Source organism: Leucoraja erinacea, chromosome 18, assembly GCF_028641065.1.
Source record: "Leucoraja erinacea ecotype New England chromosome 18, Leri_hhj_1, whole genome shotgun sequence".
In the NCBI taxonomy this organism is placed as follows: Eukaryota; Metazoa; Chordata; class Chondrichthyes; order Rajiformes; family Rajidae; genus Leucoraja; species Leucoraja erinaceus.
Genome location: NC_073394.1, coordinates 9,559,384 through 9,584,081, shown reverse-complemented (window position 1 = coordinate 9,584,081; position 24,698 = coordinate 9,559,384). Strand labels below are relative to the sequence as shown.

At 38.5% G+C, this 24,698-nt stretch overlaps 1 protein-coding gene across 2 annotated transcripts in view; it reads right to left on the bottom strand.

Moving 5' to 3' along the window:
* The window catches only part of LOC129705626 (doublecortin domain-containing protein 1-like), a 296,861-nt gene that overhangs the window by 249,723 nt on the left and 22,440 nt on the right, over positions 1-24,698 (bottom strand). Inside the window, exons 3-7 of one of the 2 annotated variants that reach the window (XM_055649265.1) lie at positions 23,560-23,646; positions 23,005-23,202; positions 13,065-13,307; positions 9,893-10,052; positions 5,990-6,152 (exon numbers count right to left, since the gene is read on the bottom strand). In XM_055649265.1, coding sequence (XP_055505240.1) covers positions 5,990-6,152; positions 9,893-10,052; positions 13,065-13,307; positions 23,005-23,195 — 757 coding nt within the window. In that variant the 5' untranslated portion in view covers positions 23,196-23,202; positions 23,560-23,646. The remainder of the gene's footprint in view (positions 1-5,989; positions 6,153-9,892; positions 10,053-13,064; positions 13,308-23,004; positions 23,203-23,559; positions 23,647-24,698) is intronic. The other variant, XM_055649266.1, reaches the window with a different exon arrangement.

Genomic DNA, 24,698 nt, shown 5'->3' with positions numbered 1-24,698 from the left:
CAATCTAAAGTAGTGCAAAAAAAAAGAACCATCATCTGTAGATCATAGAATTTTGACATGAGAATAAAAAATTAATAATATTCGGACTGTGTAAAAAAAATATCTGGGCATAGGTTTATGAAGGTTACGTTTTCACTTGGAATCTCAGAATCAAAATTTGCACCATTACATAATATCAAAAAATCAGTTTATGACTTCAAGTCGCCATTTGTAGATTTGCTTGAGTATATTTCCACCTCACTTCCATTTTATTTAACCAGAATGACAGACAGATTTTTTTTTTACACCATCCGTGAAAACACAGAGATATGATCAGAAAACTCCTCTGTTTGTTCCAATTTCAGAACCTGAAAGTTGGAGGAAGCCTGTTTCTACCTCTCCCTTGACTGGAATTTGATAATTTGGCAAGTGAAAAGAGAAAGAACAAAGGATTAACATGTTCCTGAGTGGAACAGAGATGTGGATCATATTTCTATTTTGCAGTGGTGCAGCAGAAAGGTCATTCCGAATTGCAAATTGGTAATTGCACTGAAAGATTATTACATTGATGTTTGAGAATGAATTGTTAGAATTCAATAAGTTACATATTTTAATTAACTTGCATGCCTAATCTCGTGTCCTGTTATAGTTTTAATACTGGTCAACCAGCTTTTCCAGATATGGAAATCTTACAACTGGAGAAAAGTGATTACTTCAATGTCATTGAGGTATAGGACAAATAGGACTCAATTACTCAGGCATCCAACTAGCTATCCTGCAACCTGCAACTGAGCACTCACTATCTGTGCCCTTGGCACTTTTCACTCCTTGTTCACACTCCAAAGATATATTGTTATACAAGGCATCCCTAAGATCTGCATAGGCCCCGTCACAAACATCCAATGCCTTCACTTGATACAATTACGAACACCTGATTCTTTATCTCTCCAGTTCTCATAATTTCACAGACTGCTATCCATCCAAGGACACTGGCTTGTTTGTCAGGCAACCTTAACTTAGCTGGCTGTAACTGAGAAAGAGAATCTACAAATGGTAACAAGATGCCACCATTAAGCTTGGCAGCACACCTAAGAAACCTGGACTGGAATCCCTGTTTGCTAAAATGCCCTATTCCCCAGCCATTCACCTTCCTATAACTATCAAGATCTTGGTTGCCCAACCTTGAATGCAGTTAAATATTGACCTTTTTATGAGCACAGTTAAAATGTGTTTACTCATAGTGGGACATCATGTGAGAACAAACTTGTTTACTCAAACCATTTCACGGCTTTTATTATAATGGCCAGTAACAATATAGTTTTCTTTTTTTTTTGGTTGTTCAACAAGATGGTGAAAAAAAGCATGAAGTGCTGGAGTAACTCACGTGTTGGGCATCATCCCCAGAGAACATGGTTAGATGATAGTGCATGGAGTGAGTGAACAAGAGTCTGTGGAAGAGTCCCAACTAGAAACGTTAACTATCCATGTTCTCCAGAGATGTTGCCTGGCCTGCTGAGATTCTAGAACTTTGTGTCTTTTTTCATAAACCAGCATCTGCAGTTCCTTGTTTGTTCAATTTGATACAACTTTTTTTCTGACTATCCCCACCCATAACGTGGAAGAGAATTTGCTGTAAATGTAAATCTCCTGTTTTGGCAGGCTTGCTGGATGGAAATTAACAAACATTCTGGAAAACATTTGTGATATTACTGAGAAGTTCAGGTTCATTAAACTGATGGATTTCTGCACGTTTTGAAATACTGAAATTGACAGGATGTTCAAGTTCCTGGATGCCTAAAGGTAGACGTGTTAACTTGTTACCTGAAATCCTATCTGGTGTCTAGTATTACCAAATTAGATCGCAATTAAGCTGATTTAAATCCATCATTTTTCTGACACATGCACCTACAGCAAACACGTATTCTATTATACAGAGCTCACACATATTCTGTCAATCAGGACTTGTCATGTCAGATCATTTTGGCATGAACTGAATGTCTGAGAAGTTTTTCGCACTACTCTTATAACTACTTCCCTTCTTAAAGGATATTATAAATGACAAGGCATTGCAGCGTAAATAGCATTTGCAAAGGAGAAAATACAAATGAAGTGTATTTATAATTAATAAGCAATACATAATCAACATCTATTCTCTCCTTGGAATTTGAATTAACACTGCATCTGAAAAAATGGTGAACTTGCAGAATACTGACATGCAACAAAACTGAAGAGCTACTAAGAGTTTATTTTTAAAAAATCACTGGAAAATAAAACTAAATTTCAAACAAACATCATCTCCTTAACTGGTTGAACGTGACCCTTTCAACTTGATCAATAAAGTGGAAATTAGTTGGACAGAAAATCATCATGTGGTGTGGCGCCATGTGTTTGGGGAAATTATCTGAAAATGTTCTATTGAGGATATTAACCAACAAACACTTACAAGAGAAATTGGTCTAGTCATTATTTCAGTAGAGGCATTTGTATATTTGAAAAAGTTAATGTTTTTATTGAGCCATCGCTCTTCTGGTGAGATGCTAACTGCATTTCGTTGTCTCTGTGCTGTACACTACACAATGACAATAAAATTTGAATCTGAATCTGAATCTGAAGCAATAACCAAAGAAATACCACAGAAAAAAATGAAAAAAAACATGACCCTGAGAACTCTTTTTGTCTTCACAGATATTGCCTGACCTGTAGAGTGCGTCCAACGTTTTTTTTTACTGAGGAGCATCAGCGCCTTTCTCCTAATAATGCCAACAGTCCATGCTGAAGGATCTCACCTTTACATACTTTGTTTATGATCAGCATAAACAAAGAACTACCATATACAAAAATATCTGCAATCTTTCAGAATACCAAAATTCACTTAATTTTGAAATATGGTTTGTTGGAAAACATGGTACCAATTTATGTGCTGTGAATTTCTACAAGTAGCAATCAAGACAAATGCCCAATTCATTTGTTTGAGTGCTTGATTTTGAGGAATGAAACAGAGTGCTTCTTGGAAAATTGCACAAAAAAGATGGGCAGGAAAATTGACGTAGATCAACCTCAGAGATGCCATCAGATATCAATCCCATGCCATTAAAAGGGGACTTATGTTAGATACCTCTATACTTCGCCATTTTGAGCTATTTGATTGCAAGTGAAACCTGCTTCGTGCAAAATATATTATTTTTAAATCTCCCCAAGTGACTAGTTGCTCAATGACATAGTTCACCGTACACTAAATACACAAATGATAACTAATACCATTATTTCTTGTCTGAACTCCAGTTACATTGAGTTAAGTGGCTTTTGTAAATGGATAACTTTAATTACACCAGTCAAATCTCTCTGTTACAAGCTTATGGGTAACAATACGTCTCATCAGGTAATTGTGTCAGCAAAACATTACATTTCTTCAGTGTTTATAATGGTGGATAAAATTAATGTTTAGGAGAGCTGATACATGCCTGTCAAATGGGCTGCATTGTTCTAGATGGTGTCAGACTCCACAAGAGTTGTTGGAGATGTACTATTCCAGGCAACTAGAGAGCATTCCACCATGCTTCTGACACGGGCCTTGTAAATAATGAAAGTGCTTTGTAGTGTCAGGGTAGTGAGTTACTCATCGCAAGATACCTAGTCTCTGACCTGCTTGTGTAGCCACAGTATTTATATTATTGTTCCAAGTGAGTTTCCAGTTTCCAATGAGCCCAAGGATGTTGACAATCATATTGATTCATTCTACAGAGTCAGTAGTTATTGACAGCAAATATCAATCCTTAGATGAATTAAGATCAAATGGGAAGAGGGAATAGCATTCTGAGGTCAGAGAAAAGAGATAGAACAGTATCAGGCAAGCGGAAAGAGAAGTAGTGCCTGTAGCCTTGGGTGGGTTAATTAAATATTTAAATATAAACACAATCAAGTATTTTAACAACTTTTTTATTACAGAGGTGCAGCCGTTTATCAACAGCTTGTTAGTTGGCTTGTTTTAGGTACTTGCACTGATGGCACTGTGGGTATAAGTCAATAACCCTTACAGTCATGGCATGTCATTTGGAGAAACATAACCCTGTGCTGTTACATTTTTTTTAAGATTATTTTTCAATCAGCTAAACCTGGAAAGTGATATTTCAAAATATTACAGCTTTCACAAATTCCTGCGGAAATAATGAATGAAGATTGACCCTGACTATGGTGCCTGTAGGAAATGCTGGGAAGATAATGTAGGGTAACAGAATTATCAATTATTTGAATAACTTCAAAAGCAGCTCTTCAATTGCAACAGTATTACGTCAGGTAGTTGGATTATTGCCATGATTTGAGAATATTTTCCTTATTTATTTATTTGAAATCACTAATCTTTTAGTACAGATAAGCTTTCACTTTAAATAGCATACACTTATTTTCCACTTGATATTGTAGAATATTGATACCACAATGGTAAGTGTCATTTTTTAATACAGTGCTCCTTTCTATCTTCTTAACATGCCCTATTGAAGTTATGGGGACACTGCACATTTTGTTCTGCCTTAGTGTATGTACTATCCCTGTTCTCTGGTGACAAGGCCCATCTGCCACCTGCTCTGGTCTGTGTCCCAGCGACAACTGTCGAGCAGCACCAAGATTGATTATCAGTCAAAAGCAATAACAGTGCACCAGATTTCTGTGGGTTAAGCTTGCTGATCCAGCAAGAGTTGGTATGAAATTTCAGTGCTGCGTGCCAACATTTTGGTGCTGAAAGAACAGCAGTGCATGTCGCCATGAAATACAGCCAAAAGAAACACAAAGCATAAAGTCTGTCCTCCCAGTTTAGCCTATTAAAAGGGAAAGTGCAGCTGGAACACTTGCAATAGCTGTCATAAAGACTATCAACTCTAGACTTTATTTTCAGCTTTTATCTTCTCAACTCCGTGATGACTAATTGTACCTCAGTCAAGAAATCTCAATTATGCTTCCGTAGGTAGATTATGTTTAATATTAGAAGTGGGTCTATTTGATGATAATTTATATTTTTAAATATAAGTTGCAGTGACATCTGCATAGTAAAATTAAACTGAACAATACGAGTCATAATGTACTTAGAATTGTAAGTGACAGTCAATCAGCCTGTTAGCTCTGGACACGATTATATATGTGAACAAAACATTTTGCTAGTATATTTTAAAAGGGATGTTCTCATTTAAATGGCCAATGAACAGTGATCCTTTCAGCATTAAAATTGTGACTGGGGATATTCTGGAGAATAAAATACTATATATCATTAAAATGAACATAATGGTTCCAAGGAATACTTCCATTGTGTCGGTTAAAATAAGATTAATAAATGCAACAGCATCTCTGTACATAAAATAAAAAAATTAAAATGTTGATCTTTGTTCACAATAAACAGGAGTAAAAGGAGGACAGGCATTTTCAGCTCAGTAATGTAAACCAGAAAAATATAGTTTTCAACTTCCAATTAAAATCCTTGTCAATATCATTTTTTAAAGTGTTAATCTGCAATTGGAATTAAAGAAGCGCAGCTAAAAAACAAATCACCAGTGTAGGTACATGTGTTTTTTTTCATAAAGCATGTTCACAGTTTAATTGTGTGTACATATGATTCTCACAATTCCTCTGAGGCTGTGCCACATAAATCCAGCATTAAGATTTGATATCCTCTACAATACCTTTATAGACTAAGATCCAGAGTACCTCCATATTCTATTTCACAACAGCCATCATACTCATTGGTGGTCATTCTCTAAATTATGGACAAAGTCTGATAAGAAGAGGAATTAGAGATTTGCCCTGTGGTTTAAACTTGGTCTCCTGTACATATTACGTAATGATAAGAAAGAACATATAAATCTGGAAGATCTGAAGTAACATCAGGTAAGCAATAGAAAGACGTAGGGCCTGATGGAATTCAGCAAAATAAAAGATACATTCCCACAAAGAGAACTTTGTTCCCTGCTTTTCTCGTTATCTTTATCAATGCTGAAAGACTTTCTACATGTGCCCAGCATTATACCTTTCATGTTTTTAAATGGATCCATAAACGGTTCGCCATTTGAAATATAAACGTCAACGTTATGAGGAATGTCCTTTGACTCAAATGCTTCTCGGCCATTTGAAAGAAATACTCTCCGTGCAGCTGAGTTCAGGTCGAGTTTTATTGTGCACTCCTCCAGTAACTGAGAATGAAAGAAATAATCAACCATTAATACAATAAAACTATTTTCAAATATAGTTTTGAAATTATAGTAAAACTATAAATAATTAAATGAATTATTTTTCATTTGTGATATCAGTAATAATCAAACTAGTTTCATTCTTAGTTTTGTACTAAATGCTATCACCAAACACTTTCTGAAAAATAATAAAGTAAAATTGACAAAATGGAAGACTATGAAAAAGCAAAATTCTTTAAATACGCAGATAGTCTTTTTTGATTCCAAAGCAGCAAAAAAGATTGAGATTAAGACTACAGCTCCCATTATAATGATAGTTTTTCTAGTTTTTGCTATCACAGATGGTACAAACTAAAATTATACAGAAATATACATATATTTTTGTACACTAAATGCTATCACCATACTCTTCAATTCTGAGTTCAAGAATTCATGCGCCAGGTTAATTGTATGAACCTCAAATTATTACTCATATTATTACAGTTGAGGATATTGTTGCAGTGGAGAAACAACCATTTCTCTTCCTCGCCCAGCCCACCCAACACCATCTGCCCCATCATCACTGTCACCAAACTTACTGCTGAACTCTGACAGGTTGATCTCATATGTGACACTGGAAAGGTAAGTGTTAATTTCACTAATCCAACAGCCATTAGGCGTTTTTTCATGATCTTAGTTTTCGATCAATGCATACAGTACATTTGTTTCTGATGCCATGTTGCAGAATATAAAGAATCCTGATGTTATTCCTTCTTAACAAGGAAAATATTATTAAGCAAATGCTGCAACTGTTGATAGATACAAAGTTATTTAATGTCATTTTAACAACATAATTTGCTAAAATAGCACTATTCTGTGCATAAAATTTGTATGAAGGCAACAGAATCTGTAGATGCTGCAAATCTGAAACATTAAAACAGAATGCTGGAGAAACTTAACAAGTCAAGCTTGTGGAGACCAAAGCGGCTAAGACCCTGCATCAGAACTGAGGGGGAAGAGAAAGGATGGCCAGTATATAGCAGTACAAGATGGAAGGTTAGGGGAAATGGTACAATAGAGGCTTATAGGTAATAGGTGGAACTGGATGGTGAGGAGATTATGGTAAGATGATACTGAGTGGGGAAGAGGAGTCATGCAGAGGCTGGAAGATGATGGTTGGAACAGGTTGGGGAGGGGATGATAAACAGATTGAACTGAACACAACAGGAAAACCTGAAACTGTGGAAAAGGTTGGTTGAAACTGTTGGTTGGATGTTATTTTAGCTCTCCTTCCCACTCCTGCAACACCCTCTCAGTCCTTCAATTTCCCCATTGCTGCAGAATTGCCAAACACAAATGGAAGAACACCCCATATTCCACTTGGGTAGCTTATACCCAATGGGATACCCCCTGTGTTCTCCTCCCATGCACATCACTATCCACCTCATTTTCTTCACTTGTTTCCTGTACTTTCGCCCCAACTAGTTCCACCTGCCCATCATCCACCCATCTCTTCCCATCTATCATCGACCAGCCACTTTTTCACCCCTCCTCTTATACTGCTATATACGGCCAGTCCCAGGGTTACATAAGCCGACCTACACATTTTTGACTTCACGAACATTTTCCAATAAATTTCTAAACCATTTTTTGTTCCCTAACTTTCTCGAGCTTCACTGGTGACTGTGAGGTGAATCAAGTGATATGGAGTTAGCCAGTGTGGTTGGAGCCTTGCCATGTAGCTGAATGCTATTGAGGTGGAGGTAATATTTTCAGTGGGTATCAGTGATTTGAGCCACTGTGCTGGCTGTTCAAAGGTCTTCATGGGGATGGTTTTGCCAGATGCTGCAGGGTTGCAGACATCTTCTGCCCAGTGAGTGTGAGAGTGCCAACCAGACTCACTCACTTAATCGGGAAGGCCAGCTAGTGGCCACTCTTCCCTTGTCTTCTTGCTCTCGTGGCATAGCTGTTTCTGTGACCCTGTTTATTTCCAATTTGCAAAGAATTCAGGTATGAACAGTTACTACGAATTGAATACTTTCTTAATCCGTGAGCTACCTGTATTGACAATATATCTACTTTCCTCCCAGTCCTGATCAGCCCCAAATGGCGACTTACACCTCGCCATAGTGCCATTGAGCTATACAGGCATTCTGGGCTAATATCATTTGCCTGCATTTGGTCCATATCTGTCTAAAACATTCCTATCCATATATGTCCAAATGGCTTTTCAAAGTTGGAATTGTATCCGTTTTTACAGCTTTGTTTGGCAGCTGGTACTACTTTCTGAATGATAGGTTGCCCCTAAGGTCTCAACTAAGGTCTCCCCTCTTCCCTCTCATCTTAAGTCCGTGCTCCTAGTCTTCTACCCTGGGAAAATGAATGTGGGTGATCTGTGGGTGATCTGATCACTTTATTCATGCCTCTCGTGATTTTCATATACTTCAATAAGTCTAGCTAACAGCCTGGTGAATCCAGTCTTTTCCAACTTTCCTCCTTTCTAAAGCTGGGCAACCAGAACTGCACAACCAGTACTCCAAGTGTAGTCACACCAACGACTTGTACAGCTGCACTAGGCCGACTATGAAAAGGGGAGATGCAGCGAGACCTGGGTGTCATGGTACACCAGTCATTGAAAGTAGGCATGCAGGTGCAGCAGGCAGTGAAGAAAGCGAATGGTATGTTAGCTTTCATAGCAAAAGGATTTGAGTATAGGAGCAGGGAGGTTCTACTGCAGTTGTACAGGGTCTTGGTGAGACCACACCTGGAGTATTGTGTACAGTTTTGGTCTCCAAATCTGAGAAAGGACATTACTGCCATAGAGGGAGTGCAGAGAAGGTTCACCAGACTGATTCCTGGGATGTCAGGACTATCTTATGAAGAAAGACTGGATAGACTTGGTTTATACTCTCTAGAATTTAGGAGATTGAGAGGGGATCTTATAGAAACTTACAAAATTCTTAAGGGGTTGGACAGGCTAGATGCAGGAAGATTGCTCCCGATGTTGGGGAAGTCCAGGACAAGGGGTCACAACTTAAGGATAAGGGGGAAATCCTTTAAAACCGAGATGAGGAGAACTTTTTTCACACAGAGAGTGGTGAATCTCTGGAACTCTCTGCTGCAGAGGGTAGTCGAGGCCAGTTCATTGGCTATATTTAAGAGGGAGTTAGATGTGGCCCTTGTGGCTAAGGGGATCAGAGGGTATGGAGAGAAGGCAGGTACGGGATACTGAGTTGGATGATCAGCCATGATCCTATTGAATGGCCGTGCAGGCTCGAAGGGCCGAATGGCCTACTCCTGCACCTAATTTCTATGTTTCTATGTTTCTATCATGATGTCCCAGCTTTTGTACTCTATAACCTTCCCAATGAAGGCAAGCCTGCCAAAAACTTCCTTCGCCTCCCTGTCCATACAAATCTTTTGCCTCCATTGACATGCTTGACCTAATTTTGAGTCAGATATATGTTGCAGGTTCTTAAAGCACCGAACATTGAGCTTCTAAACTGTGCTTCACTGTCCTTTTATGCTCCTAAAATAATTATTATAAGCTCCAATTTCTACAATGTAACATGTTGCGGATGCCTCCCGTGAATAATACCCCAGGAATGTTCAGCCTTCACAAAGATTATCAGCCTAAAAATAATAAATTGCAGAGAAATACAAGATCGAAAAATTAAATTATTCATGAGCAATAGCTGGCATATCTATCTTAGAACTGTTATTGTACCTAGTGCTAAAAAGAATTTCTTCATATAAGCCATTACCATTTTGATGCTAGGAACTGCAATTTTTGTAGGGTTATTATGTGTCCCATTCTTGAAGGCTGTCACTTTTATGATCCACTCCTGACGTTTAAAGAGTGGCTTTTGTTTGCCATCTCTATGAGCTGTCAGCATCCTTGAAGAAAATGAAGAATGTACCTTCCTGTGTAAAATGAAATGAATTCAGTGCGTGAATCAAGTAACAATAAGCAAGCTAAAATAATAGTGATGCATTTAAAATGTTAAGCAAATGCATGACTGTGAACAGAAAAAAATTGAGTAGATTATGTCGGTGATTAAGAACATAAAATCGGGAGTATGCTAATAGGTATTTTACCAGTCAAGCTATTTTACCAGTCATTGAGGCCGTGACCAGCAATGCTCATGTTTGGTCCCATCATCACTAATCTAGCCTGCCAATTTCAGAAAAGCCATTTATCAACCATTGAGATAAAATCTGAGGGCAATTGTTAACATGTTTGTACAGACATCAGCTCAGTATCAAGCATAAAGATTATTTAGTATCTGTCACAAAGAACATTGCCTTCAGTGTGTACCTTCAGAGCCAAACTGATTTTTTTTTTTCCATTTTCCAATAGAACCAATGATAACAGCTTTAAATTGCCAGACTAGATTCTTGGTCCTGCCCAGGCTTGCTGCCGCCTGGCATCACCGTCTTACCCATGGTTACTTCTTCGTCATTCGCAGGACTGAACAAGCTGATCCACCAAATCCAATAAGCATTCCTCAATTGGGAACAGGTTACAGGCAGTGAGTACATTTCAGGCTGTGGATCTTGAAGCAACATTCCTCAATATCTATGATCTAGGAAGGCTTTTGACATCTCGCTGGCTGTCAACATTTATAAACATCTATGATTATTAAAACTATTTAACTAATTTAAAAATATATATTAGGCAGGTACATGGATAGGACAAGTTTAGAGGGATATGGGCCAAATGCAGGCTGATGGGACTAGTGTAGATGGGGCATGCTGGTCAGTCTGGGCAAGTTAGGCTGAACGGCCTATTTCCACGCTGTATGACTATGACTATTAATTAAAAAAGGAAGCAATAAATGTGATAAAAATGCATTAAAATACCAACAATTAATTAAAATATCAAGTAAAATATCATAAAACAGGTATCTCCACTACGTGTGTTCAGAGGGACAGCTGTACCTCGACTTGTTTTCCCTGACATAACAGTGAGAAGCAAATGCAGTGTGTGCCCAACCCTCTCCTCACTGAGTCACTATCCTGCCGCTACAATCAAGAGAAGAGGGAACAGCCAGAAGTATCACCATCTGACTTTCAAGTCGTGTGGTTGGCTGTGCATGCTCAGAAGTACTTTTCTAATTGTAAATCTGTGACCAGCGGTGTACCACAGGCTTGGTGCTGCGACCTTTGTGGTTTGTGATATATATTAACAATTGGATGTGAATGTGGGAGGTTTGATCAATAAGTTTGTGGGTGTTTTGAAAATTGATAGTGTTGTGGATAATGAGCAAAGTTGGGTGAAGCGTTGACTGTTGCAAGTTAATTCTGACAAGAGTGTCGGATGTAGTTTCAAGAAATCAAAAAGGAATAAGACAGATACAATAAATAATAGAGGATGAAGAAATGCTGATGAGCTGAGGATTCTTTGAGTTCAAATCCATTGTTACTTGATAGTAGGAAACCAGGTCGATGTGACAAAGATACATGGCAAACTTGCCTTCATAGGTCGGGGCATAGAAATAAAAGTTGGGTGATTATGTTGCAACTTTACAAAAGACTTATTAGACCACACTTGTTCAGAGTAATGTATGCAGTTCTGAGTGCCTCAATATTGGATGAATATGATTGGTGCTGGAGTGACTGCAGATGAAATTCACCAGGATGTTGCCTAGTTTGGAGAATGTTAGTTATAGAGAGAGAAAGAGAGAGAGAGGAGGGTGTTTTTTACTGCAGAAGGGGATAGTGGTAACCTGAAAGAGGTATATAAAATAATACGAGGTGTAAAATGGATAGATGGTGGAATCGTTTTCTTCGAGAGGGCATAGATGTAATTTTTTTAACAGTAAAATCCCCACAAACAGCATTGCGATAAAGACCACAATACAGCAGCAGAAATGACCAAATTTCTAAAATAAATCCATTATTTAATCGGGTGATCCTCCCAGCAGGAATTAGCTGGGGGGAAGCTGGCCTGATGCAATGATGTAACAGGATCACATGAGGCAACCACAATAACGCCAATCTTTAAACATAATGACAACCATTTAAGCTGCACCTCTTGACCTGCTGAGTGTTTCCAGCATGTTCTGCTTTTAAGCCATATCTCCTGACTTAGATGGAAACTTCAAAGTGAATGCTTCTGACATTGAAAAACATTCATAAAAATAAATTAAACCAATTAACAACTATTAAAACTATTCAAAGTTATAATAAAAATGTAATAAATGTATCACTTATAATTACTTAAAATATTTTAAAACATACAGTTTAAGGAAAAAACATACTTGCCTAAATACCTTGCTCATTTGCAATGAATGGGCAAAGCAATTTCTGTACAACCTCCTATCATTGTGCATAATCCACTCTCTTGAAATATTTCCATCCTACTGTCAGCCGGGCATGCCTTAAAAAACCCAGTTATTTGAGCAAACCACTGAAAGCAATATCCAGCTATCATCAGAAATGTTGCTGAAATTCGGCGTTTCCCCTCTCCCTCAATCCTACAGTTCCCGATCATTTGAGTTTGAGTTTAATTTATTGTCACATGTATCGAGGTACAGTGAAAACCTTTCATTTAAAGCTCTCCCCACTGCCCCAATCACAAGTCTTGATCCTTCCAGGTTAGCAGACCAGAAAATAAGTCAGTCTGCAATAATATGATTTTGCTAGTAACTGGCTGAAAAATAGATTGGATAAGTATAACAAATGTTTTACAGATAATTATTTACTCGGGCAACAGCATTTAAATTCATTCAGCCACTACTGTACTACCAAAAATGTTTCAATGATCATTCATCACATTGCTGTTTGTGGAATCTTTCTTAATGTGGAAATTGATTATCCGCTTGGCACATAATGCTATAGTAATTTCATTTAAATGTAAAACATCAACTATTTTGTAATATTTCTCAGCCATATAAGACAATTCAAATGTTCCCAAGTCCTGGATGTAATTACCTAATTGTTCCAGGGGGAGCACTCAAGCATCTTTTGATCCTTGGGAGCCGAAGTCTGCATTTCATTTTATGAGTTGAAATATTGCTTTTACAGGCTGAAATCTTGCTGCAGCTTTCAAATGAGTTTTGAAATCTTGCTCGTCTGCTCTGTGGGCAAGTATGAAATCCAACTGTAGATCGGAAAGATGGTTTTCCACTTTGCATACGCATACGGTTTCCCATTTTATATGGCGATCTACATTTTCTAAATACAAAGAGAGACAGTAAAGTGTTTTAGGTTTCATAATTACAAAACAAACAGAATATTTTTTTTTCTCTACCTTATCCCCAGAATGGAACATATGTACAGAAGTGAATTGTGTGTTGGGACAAACTGCTGATGCTGGTTTGAACCGAAGATTGACACAAAAAGCCAGAGCAACTCAGCAGTTCAGACAGCATCTCTGGAGAAAAGATTAGGTGACGTTTCAGGTCGAGACCCTAATTTCCCAATGTGTACTGATGGCACAATTTCTCACAAGTAGCATAAACTTTACAAACTAACATTCCAGACTTTGTTAGCAATGTATCATTTCAAACAAATTAATGTTCATTGCAATACTTTGAAGCATCAAGAATTATCAATACCATACACATGAAAATTATTCTTATCCACGATGGACCATAGCTGTAATTTTTTCAAGACTATAACACACCACTCTAGAAATCCACCAGATAAATTACAATGATGAAACTCACTTGACATAAGCAGACCACATATCCAATAACATCATTTTCTGTGCAAGATTCTTTTTGACATAAATTATTTCATAGCATTATGATTTTAAAGGGGGGTTCAGTGAACAGATCCCAGACCAGCTTTAGGGACTGTATTCATTTGACTATATGTTATTTATTTATTTTCCTGTTCATCTTAAGCTCCCAACATACCCCTAATTGTACTGAATAGCAAACCATTGTACATTTCTCTCAGTTCTGTACCACTAATGTGAATCCTTCCCAAGTTCTGTTCTCTGATGTGGCATCCTCTCACCTTGATTCAATAACCTGACCCCCAACTACCAGAATTTCTCCCCTCCACAACCACATGGATCAAGATTAGGTCCCAACCTCCCAGTTTGTAAGTTGCATCCTATAATACTAAATGCAATGGCTCTCGAGCCGCAGATAGGTCCATCAGCTGTGTTTCTGCAGGCACTGATACATCACTATGCCAATGGAATTTAACTAGAAAACATTGTTAGATTGTTTAGAATTATCTCAGACTTATTTATTTGGGTCAATGGCATATAGGACTTCACTTCAGCTGAGAAATTACCATTAGCAGAGTTTAAGGGATGAACTGAAAAAGTTTAAGAACACTCACTGAGAGAAAATAGTAACAAACAATAAACATTAATTAGTGAGAGATCATATATTTAAAATATTCAAAAGCAATATGCAAAGTTAAAACAAAATTATTGCACATGTGATAGATTGTGATATTCGCTATGTCTGCATTTGCCAATCAGAGTATGTAAATCCAAAGGTTAATTACATGGCTACTTGAAAAGTAACAATGAAGAATATGGATAAAGTGTAAGCTGAGGATTGACTATGTGACACTTGGATGTGAGTTGGTGAAACAAATAGCTCATCTGTATTTTATAACTGGTACTTTATGGTTCACGGGAACATCATTCACTCATCTGGGATTCTGACAGATGCATCAGTCCATTTAAAAACAAAATGAAGCAAAAGTATAAGGCATAAGAAGATTTTGTGTTATTTCACTAATATTGCCAAGTCATTTGGAACCACATTTAAAATAGAATTAAAAAACTATCCTTGTCTCAGTGATTCAAAGGATCCCCGTGAACTAATTTTACAAGATTTTGCAGTGTTAGTTCAGATTCCCTTAACAGTGCTGACACTGTTATTTTATATATGCTTCAGTTAAAGAAAACTGATTAATTAATTCTTGTTTATCCCAACGATGCAGAGGCAATTGGGGCAAAAAGTAATAACTTTTTTTAAATTCTAACAATGTGATTTTTAAATTATGGAAACATAAAGAGGGACAGTGTTTTCTTATATATTGCAGGTCTTGAGTAAATTGACATTAGGTTAGAATACATATCACAAAGAAAACCACAGAGATAATCCACTGCTTTGACAAAGCTGGCTGGGAAGAGTAGAAAATGTCTTTCAGCAGCAGCAGAACAGTGGATCATTTTAAAATGTGGGACAATCTAATCACTTACCACATTCTAAGACACAAATCCCCATGAGGCCAACAGTCCCATTCAAGAGTGGAAAATGCTGCTACTCAGACAAGCTTTGGTTCAATGGGAACTATGCAGTCCTATGCTATCACACAGTTTATAAGAACTGAATTTACCAGAAGGATAATGACAGTTGGCAGGGTTTTAGACTTGCAGCGGCTTGTTGCCAAAGTATTACATGCATGTCAAATAGTCTTTTTTCTTCCAACACAACAACTATTTGTGAGGATTCACATGGGCAGGCATTGCTTGTATATACCATCTACTACCCCCAGACAAAAAAAAACTTTGAATCCATTACCATGTGTTAGTATTCTTGACTTTCTAACTGACACAATGCACTTGTGTGGTTTAGTTAAATCCCATTTAACTTTCAGATTTACCTTGCCTTCTTGGTTTAATCTGCACTGTAGAAATGTCACACTGCACAATGCCGTTAACACTGCAGCATTGTGCAGTGTATGTGTTTTCATATGTCTGCAAACAGATAACTACACAGGTACCTTAAGAATGATGTAGGGTCAAACAACTAACAGTAAAACTGCATGGTATTGAATAGCAGGGGAAAACACTTTTTTTTTTAAAACAATAAATTAAAAAAATCTGTAAAGTCTAGATTTATAATTTTCACAATTAATTATACCTAGAATATTCTTTATGAAAAAGTGGTGTTCCATTTTAGAACATAATTATGTTAAATGGTGCAGGAACAAAAGCAGCATTTGAAGTAGTATCAGGAGTGAATCTTGAATGAGTTACAGTTCAAGTCTGGCAGCTCTTGCAGAGACATAGACCTCATAACAATTTACTCTAAATCCAATTATCCAGCTGAGGAGTGGCATGGTTACTTGGTCATCATATTGCCAGCCTTTGTTGCCTGGAGACACACAGGGGGTGGGAAAGACCCACTTGCCATGTCAGCCAGCATTTCCATTGCTGCAATGCCATTGTCAGACAGAAAAGTCAGAGTCAGAGAGTTGTACAACAGAAACTAGCCCTTCAGACCACCATGTTCATGCCAATCTTTCTACCCTTCTACACTAATCCCAAGTACCTGTATTAGCTATATCTTTCTTTTGGTCGGAATCCTTGCCTATTTAAGTGTCTGATTAAATGTTTCTGAAACAGAAGGATTGTATTCGTTTCCACCTCCACCTCTGAAAGCTTGTTCCTGATATTCACCAACTTCAGTATGAAAAATGTACCCTTTAGATCTTCCTTTACATGTCTTTCTTCTCACCTTAAACATGTCCCGCACCCAGTTCTTGATTCCCCTGCCCTAGTTCTGGCTTTTTACTCTCTCTATACCTTCTATCATTTTATATGTCTTTATCAGATCACCCCCCCTCGGCCTTCTTTATTCCAGGGAAAGCTAGACCAATGTATCAGAATATAGAAAAGATAGAAAGCTGGGTGGAATGTTGGGAGATAAATTTAATCCAACAAGTGCGAGGGTGGGTTTTGTTCCTTGGAGTGGTAGCTGAGAGGTAACCTGATAGAGGTATATAAAATTCTAAGAGGCATAGATAGGGTAGATAGTCAGAATCTTTATCCCAGAGCAGCGATATGAAAAACAAGAACACATTGATTTAAAGTGAGAGAAAGGAGTTTTAAAGAAGATTTGTAGAAAGTTTTTATTTACACAGAGTGTGGGTGATATCTGGAACTCACTGCCAGAGTTGGTGGTGAAGTCATATTCATTATGTTCAAGATAAATTTAAATAGGCATTTAAATAGATACAGTACTGAAGGATATGGACCTAATGTGGGTCAATGGGATTTGTGTAGATGGCCTGAAAGGTTAGAATGGATGTGGTGGGCTAAAGAACCGTTTTCTGTGCAGTACAACCTTATAATACTATGACCTGATATCAACTGCCCATTATAGAAGAAGTTCCAGATTTTAACTACAGTTATTGCATATTGAAGAATTTTCTAAGTTGTCTATTGAATGGCTTGGCTCAAATTTTTTTTTTAAGATCATTCTCTAGAGTTCTGAATTTACACATATATATTTTCACCCTTGCAATCCGAGCACCGTTCTAATAAACTGATCCTCTATTTTCTCCCAGGATAATAGACCCTCTTAAGGCATGGATTTCAGAACCAAATACAGTATTCCAGCTGTGCCATTACCATACATTTAGTTCAGCGATAGTAACCTTTATTCCTGTGTGCTGTAGGTTTCTAGATACCAAGATCATGCTTTTCATTACAATGACCTTGTTTTATTATTTTGGCTACCTGTATAATGCACTTTAATGATCTACATAGCAAAAAGCCAGATCTCTCTTTGGATTTCTACTGTTTGGGGCATTTTATAATTTAGGAAGTAGGCATAATTTGAGTACTGCATATGATTAGCCATGATCATATTGAATGGCAGTGCAGGCTCGAAGGGCCGAATAGCCTAATCCTGCACCTATTTTCTATGTTTTTTATGTTTCTATGATTTCTCACTATATTACAGAAAAGATGTGATCATATTGACATGGATGCAGAGGATACTAGTTAATTGTAACCAAGAGGAAAAATTGGAGGATTAGTTAAAGGTGTTTTCATTAGAATAGAGAGACTTGATGTGTATAGCCTGAAAGACTTGATGTGTGTACAATTATGAGGACCTGGAGTAAATAGGAAGGGCCAATTTCACTTAGCAGAGGGGTCAAAAGCAGGAGACAGATTTAAAGTAATTGCTAGAAGGATTATACGGGGGAGGGGTTTGGAGATTTCCTTTTCACGCAGAGAGTAGAAGAGTTCTGAAACTCACTGTCTGGCAGTGGCAGAGGCAGAAACGCTCATCACATTTAAACAACTCTTTGCTTGAGTACTTGAAGTGCTGTAGCCTGCAGGAGTGGGATTAGGTTGGGTAGCTCCATCTCTAAGGACCGAATAGCCACCTTTGGTGTTGTAACTTATCTATGATTCTGTGATAATTTTGTTCTATTCCTGCTGACCATCAAGTTGATTACACAAGTTTACCTGCACTGAATCCATTTGCTACAATTTCCAATTCATTATCCTATTACTATCATCTGATTTCTATCATCTACAGTACTTAATTAGCTGCCAATTTTAACACTGAATGCATGGATTTTTATCCCATCATCCAAATGATTAATAAATACAGTGAATAGCATGGTTCCAATGTAGAATCTTGTATGATACAGTGAATAGCGAGGCTCCAACACAAATAATTGTAGGTCACCACTATTCATCTGCTAATTTCACTACCTGCCCCGTATTCACACTCTGTCTCCTGTCACTCAGTCAATTTCCTAATCAGGAAATACCCATCGATTAAATTAGCTCTTTAATTTAGCCGTATTAAAGAGCTTTGTCAAGTGATTTCTAGAAGATCATTTAAATACATTCAGAATTTAGATTGGAATTGGAATATAACTTAGCTGCTTCCTTATTTGCATCTTATTTGCGAAGATTTGATATGTCACAAGCACCTCAAAAGAAGGGGTGGGGTAGAGAAATGTTTGCAAAGATATAAAAGTAACATATTTGAAAATGCAACCAAAATTTAATTGTATTGATTGTAATAGTCACTGCATAAGCCACTGCAACGAGCTAGGAAAATCAAATGTTGAGTTAGCATTGTAGCATTGTTCTGTAACCTTGAAGGGTGCATTAAGTTCATGCAGAGCATTGCTGGCAGCACAGAGGCTGACTGCTGACTCCAATTTCATTGCTCATCACCCTGTTGGGAGGCCTGCACAGGCATCTGCCAGTCATCAACGTCCAATTGAATCAGTCAGGTTGCCATTGCATTGGCCCAAGTACCAGGTTTATGTGTCTACTTTCTATGGCAGACAGATCCACCATTGCTTATTTTGATGTCTGAGCTTTCACGCTCAAAGCAAATAATGCATTTTCTTTAAATATGATGTTACACTAATAGAAAGGATTTCATTTAATTGCTAGGGAATCAATATAGAAAAATAAACATCTCCAGAAACATGAATGAACATCTATGATCAAATGTAGATTTAGCACTGTTGTAAGTTTCCATGATTATGCTTCTACAACAAGACAAATTGCTTGTGATTACAATGTATATGCAGGCTGAACCCATTCTTATTTGAGTTGTAAGAATCACAGAAGAAGACTAAGCAAGGGTCCCTACCCAAAACGTTGCCTATGCATTCCCACCAGAGATGTCGCCATTCCCTCCAGAGATGTCGCCATTCCCTCCAGAGGTGCTGTCGGACCTGCTGAGTTTTTCTAGCACTTTGTGTTTTACTGCAACAATCACTGACTAGTTATCAATGGCATACCATCAAGGAAATATAATTAGTAATTTATTGGTAAGGAAAAAAAGGAGCTAAATTTTTGACATAAGTTTAGGTTGGATTGCAAGACAGCAATGCACACGAGTCAGCTTCCAAAGTCTCCCAGAGTAAGATCAGATTGAGTAATATACAGTTACTGTGATAAGAGACCTAGGTGTATGAATGCATAGTGCATGAATGCAGATTTTCTGCAAAATGACCTATCAAGCACAAAATGTACCTTAAATGATTTCAAATTACTTCAATTATGCTTCAGTCAGTTCAATATAGCGTTTTTGTGACTGAATTAGAAGGTATTACAGGGCTCTCACTTAACTTATTTTCTCTGTTGTCAGCCGGACAATCTTGGCAGCTTTTTAGGTTGCCAAATTACAGTTTAGGTGGTCATTTAAGACGGCTTGCATGACGTGTGCAATAATGTACTCGGACGAAGTGCGTAGTTACCAATAGGAATTATGCTCAAAGAAGCCTTCACATATTATTTCCGCTTCAAATAAAGTCAAACTAAACATATTCACCATTCAAGACATGACATATACCACAATGACATGCAGCAAAATTATAATACAGTATCTCAACTCTTTTTACACGTTGCACTGAATGCAATTTCTATTATTTCTTTCCACTTCCAAACAAAAATGTCGTTGGATTATTCAGCGTATGATCAACCTCGGTGAGACCAAGCGCAGGCTTGGCGATCGCTTCGCACAACACCTCCACTCAGTTCGCAATAACCAACCTGATCTCCCAGTGGCTCAGCACTTCAATTCCCCCTCCCATTCCAAATCCGACCTTTCTGTCCTGAGCCTCCTCCATGGCCAGTTAGGCCCATCGTAAATTGGAGGAGCAACACTTCATATTTTGCATGGGCAGTTTACACCCCAGCAGTATGAACAATGACTTCTCCAATTTCAGATAGTCCCTGCTTTCTCCTCCCCTTCCCAGCTCTCCCTCAGGCCACTGTCTCCGCTTCTTCCTTTCTCCTTCTATCCCCCCCCCCCCCCCCCCCCCCCCCCCTCACATCAGTGTGAAGAAGGGTCTCGAACCGAAACATCGCCTATTTCCTTCGCTCCATAGATGTTACCTCACCCGCTGAGTTTCTCCAGCATTTTTGTCTACCCATTTACCACAAGTTCTGTTATCCCACTTTGCTCACCCACTCCCTACACATTAGGGGCAATTTTACAGAGACAAGGTAACCTACAAATCCAATGCGTCTTTGGGATGTGGGAGGAAACCTATACGCTTGCAGGGAGAATGTGCAAATACAACACTGGCAGTGCCCGAGGACAGGATCGAACACAGATCTCTGGCGTGTGTGGCAGCAAGTCTACCAGCTGTGCCACTATATTTTGTTTTCCAACACACAAAAAAATATACGTTGATAACTTTCATTACTAAAAACAAGAAACTATCCATTTTCAGTCTTAAATCTCTAAGTGACACTATGTCCCCGTTTACAGCTACTGTATGTTTTAATTCAGTTCAAGACTATGGGGCAGTACATTGGCCATAAAGTTGCTGCCTAAAAGTGCCAGAGACCCGGAATTGATCCTGAATATGGGTGCTGTCTGTATGGAGTTTGCTTCTTTTCCTTTTGATCGCATGGGTTTTCTCCGGGTGCTCTTGTTTCCTTCCACATTCCAAAGGTGTGCAGCAACCTATTTCAGACCCAAGCCAAAACGTAATATTTCCCTTTTGTCCCGAGATTCTATCTGACCTGTTGAGTTACTCCAGCTTTTTGTGTCTACCTTCAGATTAAACCAGCGAGGCGGCGACTGGACAGCAATGGCTGCCAGATCTCACACAATGCAAAGGGAGAAAGAAAGTGCCCGGTGCCGACCAGTCGCCGTGGCAGTGTGCATGTGCAGGGCGGCCGATGATGTGCTGGCCATAGTTGTGTGCATGTGCAGGGGTAGGATGTGCTGGCCGTGGCAGTGCGAATGTGCAAGGCGGCCGGCCGTGCCGGCGGGTGAGGAGCAGCGGAGAGCGGAGAACTGACGACCCAGACACGGATATGGAAGGCGGGCGGAGGAGAGTGACAGAGAGAGAGAGATAGAGAGGGGGCCCATTCAGAGTTGAACGGCAGGTGGCCTGGATGCTTGCCAAGCCGGGCAAAATTTCACGACTTTTAGGTTGCCCGGAAGGACGTTAGGTGGCCATTGGCACCCGGGCAACCGTTAATTTCAAGCCCTGTTTATGTTCAAACTATTTTTCTCTCAACACAAATGCTGCTTGATTTGCTAGGCATTTCCAATAAATTGTTTTTACTTCAAGCATCCAACATCCTAAAATAAACACAAAATGCTGAAGCAAATCAGTGGGACAGGCAGCATCTCTGGAGAGGAATGGGTGGAGTTTCAGGTCGGGACCCTTCTCGTCACCCATTCCTTCTCTCCAAAGATACTGTCTGTCCCGCTGAGTTACTCCAGCATTTTGTGTCTATCTTCAGTGCAAACCAGCACTTGCAGTTCCTTCCTACAGTACGCATCCAACATCCCAAGTTTTTTTGCTTTTTGATTAATGTTTATATCATTGCCATTTCTCTTGAAGAGGTTCTGTACCTCTCCCTGACAGGGTTCCATTTGGCTCTTTCATTTTGTTCACCCTCTGTATTTCCAGCATGTCCTGATAAAAGGGCATCAGCTGGAACCTTCATTGTTTACCTCTCCACAGATGCTGCCCAATCTGCTGAGATTTTACTGTATCATCTGATTTTATTCCAACCCAGTGACCTGAGCACAATATCTAGGCTGTTAATATATGTTTATACATGGTAATGTTAATACATGTTTCTGTCCTCTTCAACTTCTAGTTATTTGTTTTGTAAATTTGACAACGCTGACACTCCAGGTATTAATATTAACCTCTTTCTTTTTGCAGATACCTAGCAGTGTTAATTTGTGTTCACACAGCATTGTTATTAACAGTTGCTCCTTTGTCAGTTGATCCATAGCCAAGTATGCGCACCAGGTTCTCACTAGAGACACAAGGAACTGCAGATGCTGGAATCTTGAGCAAAACACAAAGTGCTGGAGGAATTCAACAGGTCAGGTAGCATCTGTGGAGCAAATGGCCAGACACATTTTCTGATCAGGACCCTTCTTCAGACTGAAGAAGGTTCAGGCTCTTCCAGTCCTGGATGCACATTGCATTGCAGTTAATTTTGAATGGAAATAAGCAGATCTGTTTTGCTCTGCCCTATCCCCTCTACAGCTTTTTTGCAGTTTTTAATGGGAGAAATTAAAAAGGCTACAAAAACATACAAGGTGTCAACCCTTGCATTTATTATTCTTGTAATAACTTCAGAAACTAAAATTCTAGACATATAACACATGCTTTTAAATGTACTCATAATTTATTCATATCTGATTACCTCGGCAATCGCTGTGATGTAGATGGGGAACCTCTATTGATCTCTTTAATGTATTCTTGCACTAAAGCATCCTCTAGACTGCTGCACTGTGATCTCAGAGAATCTGTGTATGGCACACTGCCACTGGCTGTGGTCCCAGATGTCTTGCTGCTGGATGTACTTGTACTCTTTGGCCTCTGAGTTTTACCCATCTTGTATCTAGAAGGGAAAAATAAAAGTTGACATACTCCAAAGACATTGCACCAACAAACACAGGAACAATGAGGCTCTAAATGCAAACCCTTCTTGGCACTTCCATTCATGTTCATGTGTATATTTTGGGATTGTTTAACAGATGATTTAACAAGTCTTAATTTCAATATTTAATTCTAAGCTTTAGTCAAATGATATGAAAATTGGCAGTCATTTAAGCGTAAATAGAAAAGGTTAGAAAGCTATTGCAAATTTGAAGCATCTGAAACATGGTTTTAACACAACAAGCTTAACTATTTATTTTTAGCATTTCAAATTTCCACAACTGCAATTTTTTTGAAAAATGTAAGAAATATAGGCTACTTAGTTCATCACGTCTGCTCCATTCTTGGTCATAGAAGAAATAACTGATCAAGTAGTTTCTCAATAAGTATCCAAAATATCAAGTATCTGAAAAATAATGAAACTTTTATGGAGATAAACTCAAATGTTTTGTCCAAGTCCGAATGCAGAGGTGCTTATTTTTAATTCTCTGCACCCGAGACAAAGTGATAGGTCAGGGGCAAGGAAATACATAAAATGCTGAAGTAACTCAACAGGTCAGGCAGCATCCTTGGAAAACATGGGTAGGTAATGTTTTGGATCGGAACCCAAAGCATCACCTATCCATCTTCTCCAGGGATGCTGCCTAACCCAGCATTTTGTGTCTTTCGTTTGTAGACCAGCATCTGTAGTCCCTTGTTTCAACATTTTGAGAGCTGGGGGAAATATCTCTTAGCTGAGGTGAAAAAAGCTACATGGAAAATTGTGCAGTGTCTGCGATACATAAATTCCAATTCCATGTGCTAATTTGTTTTAAATTAATGGCACTTATAATGCATGTAATTCTGCTTGAATTCCAATTTTAAGATGAATTGATAACAAATGAGATTTTAAAATCATATACTTAAACTTTGTCATACCAATGGATTGTAATGGCATTATTGTGTTAGCCCAAGCTCAGTTGGTAACATTTAACTTTGAGTCAGAAACATTATGGGAATGTTTCTCGATGAAAGGCTCCTACATATTTCAAGAAGACAATGCCTGCCCTTTCTATTTTGAATATATTCTGCAACTGATCATCCACACATTTTTGTGATGAAATTTCTTCCTTTGCAGTCTTGAAAGGGTAGTCCATTATTTAGAGACACCGACCTCTAGCTGGAGGTGGCATAACCATTGCTGTATTTACTGTCAAGCAGCAGCAGAATTTTGTGTGTCCTCATGGGATTTCATTATTTTCTAGAGCCATGTCTAGAATGTTTTCACCTCCAGCCCAACAGCCACTCACTGCCCTGGGTCCCCATACTATGAATGATCCTGAAGACTGATGGACTGGCCACCACCACCTATTCTATCCCATCATCTTCAACAGAGGTCAGAAATGAACCTTGGTTGCTGGCCCTAAAACATTGCTGTCAACAGAAGTGTTTCCACATAGAAACATAGAAATTAGGTGC